The sequence below is a fragment of the Schistocerca cancellata genome, chromosome 6, assembly GCF_023864275.1.
Source record: "Schistocerca cancellata isolate TAMUIC-IGC-003103 chromosome 6, iqSchCanc2.1, whole genome shotgun sequence".
NCBI classification, from domain to species: domain Eukaryota; kingdom Metazoa; phylum Arthropoda; class Insecta; order Orthoptera; family Acrididae; genus Schistocerca; species Schistocerca cancellata.
Genome location: NC_064631.1, coordinates 23,432,580 through 23,440,571, shown reverse-complemented (window position 1 = coordinate 23,440,571; position 7,992 = coordinate 23,432,580). Strand labels below are relative to the sequence as shown.

Sequence of the window (7,992 nt, the reverse complement as noted above, 5' to 3'; positions counted from 1 at the left end):
AAATAATTTCTTTCACTTAGGGAACAGAGCGAAACTTTTGTCAATAGGTAACATTTTAGACAGGGAAGTTCTACCAACACTTTGAATTACTAGCACTTCACTGGTACACAAACTGATGGTTTCCATTGAACACCTACTATCACCATGAGCTAACTTCATTGCTTTAACTGTAAACTGGAGTCAAAATGTTATAACACTACCATGCCTTCATCCTTTGACCACTTGTGCACACACAAGACCACTTTAATTGATAATGCAAAACAGAGGCACTAGGGTAAATGATAAATTCGAAATTGGACTGCAAGAAATTCTATTTGTCACATTCTTGGGTTTCACACAGACACACACACACTTCACACTTTGCTCAGGGTTAAATGTTACAGCATACTTTCATACTCTGAAATACACATAACTTTTACTTTGAGGAAATGTAATACACTGACAAATACGTGATTCAAGCTGAGCATTGTAACAACTGTTTACACATTCACTGTTACACTTGCCACAATGCACTAACACAAAACACTAGATAGATGAAGATACAGGGTCCAACAATGTCTCACTGAACTGCAGCTCACAGCACTTGGCACAGTTCTGTATCAAATCAATTATGTTACCACATCACACAAATACTCACTCCACAATCTGTCACAAAAATTTAATTAATATGAACCACAACATCTAGCCTATGCGTACAGTGATTATGTCTCTACCCCGTACCTTTGGACATCTTACACCACAAAATTTTACTAGATGTGTGCAGAATTGCTTGCAGGTTTTTAATTTAAGGTTTGAAAATATACATTCAGAGATATAACCGAAAAAAAATAAAAAAGTAAAACAAAATAATATATCTTAATATTACAATTTAACATGTAACATACAAACTACGTTATCCTATGCTGAAGAAGCTGCTAATACAAAAAACAGAACATGAAAAAAAAGAAAGAAAAAAGAAAAAGAAACTTGGTCAACTCTTACACAACAATACGACTCTGGCTCCTATGTACTGCACTGTTTTCACCACTACCAATATCGGTATTGTAAATATGTTTTTAAAACACACTAGCCACTGCTGATTTCTATATTAAGCAGTCACTGTTGAGCTGCCAGAGTTCTTAAGTCTTAATGGTACATAATAATACCATAATATGAGCACATATATGCCATTAATTTTTTGAGAAAGATCTACATAGAGCACAAGATACTATGAAATGATAATCTTTCATGATAGCCTCAGCATGCATATACCAACAATATGCCAAAGCAAAGAGCAAGATCTGAAACTGTCAAACTTTTACATGGAGTAATGTTGTACATTATGCATTTCCACCTCTTACAACTACTATAACTAAATGATCTTCTTTCAGTCCTTCCTCTGAAAGATTTGGGGCTGTTCGTTTCAACAACTCGGTTGAAAATGGGCAAGGAGGAAAAGCATACAATACACCAGTAGCCTCAGTGTCCTTATTGAGAAGGGATATAACACCTGCAGCTTCCTTTTGTTTTAAATACGAAACTAAGTTTCTCAACGGTCTAGTCTGCACAGAAGTATCCTCAGCTGCCACTTGATTTGTAGATCCTGACAAACCTAAGAAAATTGCATGTGAACTTGAAGATGAAATTCGCTTTGATACATCCTCTAGTTTTGGCTGATCTAAGCGTAAGCGTTGTGTGATTCTGAGATGATTCTTCCCCTCCTCATCTTTTAGCAAAGTGGTCACAATTTCCGTGTCACCATCAGTCAAATGAAATTTTGCAGGGAAAAGTGAATTTTTCAAGATTAGTGCACCCTGCCACATTGCAACACATTTCCTTGCAAGCTCAGGCAATGTTCGAGCACTACCTAGCATTCCATTTCTACGACCGTCTGAACCAGAATCACTCTCAACAGAATGTCTTCGTGGGGAGTGGGAACCTGATCTGTCAACCCCTGGTTCAGCAGAACCTGCACGTCTCGGCTGAGTGGGCATATCATACTCTATCTCTGGCAATGGTCGTCTACCTGTCCATTCAGCACTGTAAGTATCAGCTGGGAATCCACCTCCACGAAATGCTCCCCTACCTCCACCCCTTCTATCATGCCATGGCATACCTCTTCCCCTGAAGCCACCACCTCGTGGTGGTCCATAACCAAAGTCACCTTCAGGCCATGGTTCATAGACAGGCTCATAGCTTCCAAATTCATCACGTCCAGGAACTCTGTTCCTAAAATCTCCCCCAGCCGGTATTTCTTCAGGAAAAGGTCTAGGTTTGTAATTAGTGTAAGTAGGCACTACATCAGCAAAATCTGCACGTAATCTGTGTTCTGGACCACCAAGGGGAAATCCACGCATTTCTTTGACAGCAGCAGTAGCTGCATCGATAGAATCATAAAGGATATATGCATTTGTATCTCCTTTCACATAGTCTATTTTCTTTATGGCACCAAACCTATCAAATTCTCTTTCTAACTGGGATATTGATGTCCAAGGACCAAGACCTCCAATCCAAATTCTAGTTGTTGGATTTGCCTTACCATAGCCAATTTTACACTGGAACTTTCCAATATACTGACCAGAAAGTTCTACTTTCGACCTATGTGCCATGTCCAAATTCTGAAAGCGAACAAATGCATACGCATTGCCTGTTCCTGGTGGTGGACGTTTAATATCAACATCTTCCACAATGCCATAACGTCCAAATATCCTACGCAACTCTTCTTCAGATATGTTTATCTCTAAATTTCCAGCAAACAATGTTCTAGTGGCTAGAGGATCATCTTCTGGAGGAACGTGATGTAAATAGTTAGGAAATTTATCTTTTTTGTTTTCAAATTTTTCAAAATGGGGATGGGGCTTGAAACCTCCTGGAACCATATGCCTTGGTGGACCATAATGATGTGGTGGACCCGGAGGAATATGAGGTGGGCCATGGTGCACTGGTGCTCTCATAAAATCATGATGTGGTGGAGGGGGGCCTTCTCTACGAAATTCACGATGAGGAATACCAGGAGGTGGACCATATGATCTCTCATACCTACTGCTTTCACTCTGTCTGTGCCTCTCTGGTCCCGGAGATCGTGATCTCTGATGATAGTATCTGTCATACTCAGGACTAATGCTTCTCTGCCTGCTTGGTCCTCTTCTATATAAATCGCTTGAACTTCTGCTATCATACACAGGTTCCACTAATGCCACTTTATCAAAGAGAATAATTCGAGGCTTACTATGCTTAGCGTCACGAGCATCTTCTGAACTTCTAAAGCAGACGTATGCAACTCGCTCATCAAGATCATGTGATATCCTTACACTCAGCTCACCAAATTTTTTATACTCACGATATAATGTATCTTTAATTACGTCGTCACTAGCTTTCGGATGCAATGCACTAACACATAAAACCTTATAACTAGGATATGATCTCTCTGACACATCTCTTGATCGTCCATAATCGTCTCTGTGTGAGCTTTCCGAGGGGTATCGACCCCTGGGGCTTGGAGATCTGCCGCGACTTCTTCTTCTTATCCTTTCTGGTGTAATCCGCTCGTCGGAGCTATCGTCATACCTCCCAATACTCGATCTTGATCTCTTGCTTCTTGGAGGTGTATCCCGGTCCGAACTCCTCTTCATAGTTCGTCACCTTTTTCACACCAAATACTCACAAAACGAGTTCAACCGAACGGCACTAACCTGGAAACCAACGATTTTTTATACTACGTGTATCCATGCGCGCATTTTGATGTTCAAATTACACTATTATGGTCACCGTAAACAATAATATTTACACAAAGCATACCAGATGCACCTCCTTAACTGATAATCAAATCCGTTCTCACAAATCACACTCAAACAACACACACATATTTAATTATAGGCACTACTTTCGCTTCCTTCCAGCGTCCCTACGATGCCAAATATTCACGAAGGTGTCACAGACGACATTTATCTGAGAAACAATGTCCCAGATCGATTGCAACGAAGGCAGTGTAACGCCAGGCCTCCTAAGGCATGAATTACTTGCACATTCATCCCCCGCACCATTGTCATTAGCGTCATGTTAACCGTTTCCACACCCCGCAGCTGGAGATCTATTTTAAAGTTGGCGACAAATGAACTTATTTTTACGGGAGTTAATGTAGTTGTCAAGCCTTTAGTCAAAGAGATTATAGTGACTTTGACGGACGAAAAGAAAGGAAAGGAAATGGACCCACAAATGTTGGGAAAAAATATGGGTATCTCGTAGGAATCGCATCGTTCGATAACAATTTTCGAATGAGTAAGATGAATTTTGTAATACTTTTGAGCCATATATACAAGAGTGTAATATCTGTATGCGAGATACCATGGCAGCACCCATTAATTTGCAAATAATATTGCGATATATGGCAATCGGAAACACTTTATCATTGCAATACACGCACGTAAGGCATTTTTATATGAAGTACTGGATGCTATGCAATACTACACTGAAGGTGTAACGGAAAATAACATTTTCGTCTCAACAGGAGTGCTTTTTTTAGTTATACGGGATTGTGATACTGTTGGTCAAAGATCCTGTAATTTTTTATTCTATTGGCTTCTAGCATACAAACTTTTTAGCCATCGCAATTCAAATGATATTGACACACATACACTTGTCAAGATAACATTTCTTCTTCTTCTCCTTTCCTATATGTCTTCAGATCGAGATTGTTGTACTTATATTACAAAGATACAATTCACAACTAACCCCTCAGTTGTTAATTACTTTCTTAAGTTAAATGCTAACATTTCTGTTTAAATTTTTGTGTCTTTCTTTAGCTGTAACTCTGGATATGGTGCTGTAGGTCCTCCTGGTTGTGTCTCTGAGAACTGCGATCATGCAAAGTGGCTATCAGTGACCTAGTCTTATGAGTTCCTTTAGAAAGTTGAGACTGGTTTCTCACAGCATGTACACTGAAATATGTGATTTATATCACCAATTGTTTCTTCTACACACTGACAAGAAGGTGTATCCGATACGACGACTCTACGTAAATGGCTGGGAAACATCCATGTTTGAGACGGATGCTAGAAATATAACGCTCCATTTAGTGGTATGGTACTTAAATTTGTAAGCAAATTTTGTACTTCTGCGCAGAATAGTCATTATTCAATGACTGTACCACAGAGACCACTGACAGTTAATAAAATATTCTTGACTATTATGCCCTGGTTGAATGAGTTTTAATGTGATATCCATTTGACCATGGCATAATACCTTTATTAACTGTGACATTTCCGGTCGTGAATGTTTACATTTTACAACTATGACCACTGTTGTATTTACATAGGATTTTAATTAGGATCAAGGGCATTTTAAACAAATAATGTATAAAGATAATAACAGAAAATTCCATAAGAATGCAGTAGTGCAATACAGGACAGCACATAGCTATTGCATCTAGCAGCTCGAAATTATAACATTATTTTTATCATCTGCTAGCATGTAATGCCTTGCATGAAATATGAGTATGAGTTCCTTGGATATAGTTCTGATTCGTAAATGAATGGGTGTAAGACGACATTTGCTGAACCACAGGTTGTGTATTTTGACATAGTGGAGGTACTGTGGAATAAACACTTTTATTTGCCAGAGAACTAGATGTGATAGACTAAATCACTATTTACACTAGAAATATTACAAAAGTTATTTGGTAACAAACGCATAATTTTCTCCAGTTTGGTATTCTATTCAGATGATCAGGTTTTCGAGGTGTTGTTTATTTTATTTGCGTGTGCTTTAATCTAAACTGTAATTATTTGTTGGTTGTTAGGAGGAAACAACTTTCTCAAACACCATCTACAGCAGCATACTGATGCATCAGTATATGGACGAATTTCTTTGGAACACCATCAGTTCTTTCAAATAAGAAATTACTGAAATGACTCCCAAAAATGTTAGACAATGGAGAAGACAAGAATTTCCCAACATTCATTGGGAAAAAATATTTTGCTTGATCCACACTTTTTACCAATATGTCAAAAGGTATCAGTCATGGTAATTGCATTGTGCACAATTCTGCATATGGCCCAACAAATAATATAATTATATGACTTTATTTGTGCAGCATCTACTGCGTCCTCAGCTCAGTGGCTACATTTCATCTAGACTTTTTATTGACACAAATAGTGAGAGTCCTTATCTGCAAGTCTTTTTGTGTTATAAGATATTGTATAATTTCGAGTTCACAGTTACTACTTCATGATCGGGTTACCAAGCTGTTTATCATAACTGTCCTAAAAGCACTGCGAACTTTTTATGCATGTGGGGTAACAATATTCTCACCTTTCCTTCTTGCTTTGGCAAATGCATTTTCAATAGAATCCTGTATCAGTCTTCTAGTAAAAAAAATATAAAATTAAAACTTTCAATTAATTCTGACAATAAAGGCTTTAGAGCAGTCATATTATCAATGCAACCTTGAATGCACTGTAGATATTTTCCTTTATTAAAAACACATAACTGCTTTAAATTTTCCTGAAATTCTAACAGTTTCTCTAAATGTTTAGATTCACTGAAAAGTTGCTCCCTGTACAGTTTGGTGTTGCTACATTTTGAGGAATTGAAAATGTGAAAAAAGGTTACACACATTTCAATGAAATCAGCTGTAATAGCAGCTGAGGATGGCAAGGAACCAAATCTCACATGTAATTGAACACCATAGGCAATGGCGTGACTTCGAGTACTAACTGTTAAACAAACCCTCATTGGGGAGAATGGAGGACGTGTGATGTATAGTTTTGGAAGTTTGGAGGCAAATTCTAGGTACAATTGTTGAACTATTTTTTATAAAATTCTTCAGTGTGAAACCAGCCAAAGACTTTTCCTTCAAACTGAAAGTCGTATTTTTTTGTATTATTCCTCAGTGACTTGAGCAAGTAAGGTGCACCACAGAAAATGAATACTTTTTCCCAATTCACTTCAATAAATGGTTTTTCTCAGTTACTCTCTAAGAGTTTTCTCACTTTTACATTATTTGTGCCTTGATCACAAACTACAGTTTTAGGTAATAGACCACTATTCTGAATTTGAACCAAAATGTTAGTCAACATATGTTTTATTATCTCCTAAGGCATTGCTTCTCGCGACAAATAATAAACTATTATTCGATAAAAATTTAAGTACTGACCTTTGACGATCACTACCATGACTTAGGTACATAGGTGGTTCTCATTTAACTCTGGATCACAACAAACTTCTGCAGGGGTTTCCTGAAAACGTTAGAATATGTCATTTTGTGCACTGTAGGTCAATAGTGACTTACGACACACTTCATCGAATACTACAGATACAACTTTTTCCTCTGGTTTCATTTTTCCAGCTTTTCATTGTAGCAAATCAAGCACTAAGCTATTAATAACTGGTTTAATCTCTGAATTTGGCAACGAGCTCCTTAGTGTTCTTGGAGTAGGTAAACAAAAGGATGTCTGCAAAAACCTGTACAATTTTGGTACACAAATATGAAGGTCCAAAGTTAGCCCTCTGCCTTGTTCTGTGTCACTTCTTCCCTTAGGTTTCCTGGTTTTCGTAATTACCTGTAGGTTGATAAACTTCCCTACCACATCATGACAAACATATCTTTTGGCACTGTTGCATTTTGTCGCAAGTCTCCTGGCTGCTAGATTTTTGAAATGGATATTGAGTTCTAGTCACTGTCTAATGTATGGCTTGGAGTATAACTTTAGTCTGTTATATAACATACCTTCACATTCAACATAATAACCAGAAAATGCGATTTACTCGCCGACGCAAAAGCTTGTGCACTCTAGTTTTTACTCAGTAACCAAGTGAACAAATAAACAAGGAAATCAAAAACCATTGACAATATAAAAGCTGTGGAAACCAAGCTGCAGCAAGGAGAAGGCATTTGACAGTGCTCCTGGCTGCCAGTTCGTGAACTGTGGTGATGTCTGGCAGGCTATCATCTGATCATTTAATGTTCATCATTGCTGTCACTTGTCGCCACCATGTAGCCCTCCTCGGAAAACG

The 7,992-nt window shown here is 38.0% G+C and overlaps 1 protein-coding gene across 2 annotated transcripts; it reads right to left on the bottom strand.

Moving 5' to 3' along the window:
* Positions 1 to 293: 293 nt before the first annotated feature.
* LOC126190789 (RNA-binding protein spenito) lies at positions 294 to 3,907 on the bottom strand. 2 transcript variants are annotated; one of them, XM_049931335.1, is made up of 2 exons: positions 3,778 to 3,907; positions 294 to 3,671 (listed from the first exon to the last, which is right to left on the bottom strand). In XM_049931335.1, exon 2 carries the CDS (start codon positions 3,609 to 3,611, stop codon positions 1,320 to 1,322), a length of 2,292 nt encoding a protein of 763 aa, XP_049787292.1. In that variant the 5' UTR covers positions 3,612 to 3,671; positions 3,778 to 3,907; the 3' UTR covers positions 294 to 1,319. The 2 variants fall into 2 exon arrangements, with proteins under 2 accessions (XP_049787292.1, XP_049787293.1); XM_049931336.1 differs by having other exon boundaries at positions 3,767 to 3,901.
* Positions 3,908 to 7,992: the final 4,085 nt, after the last annotated feature.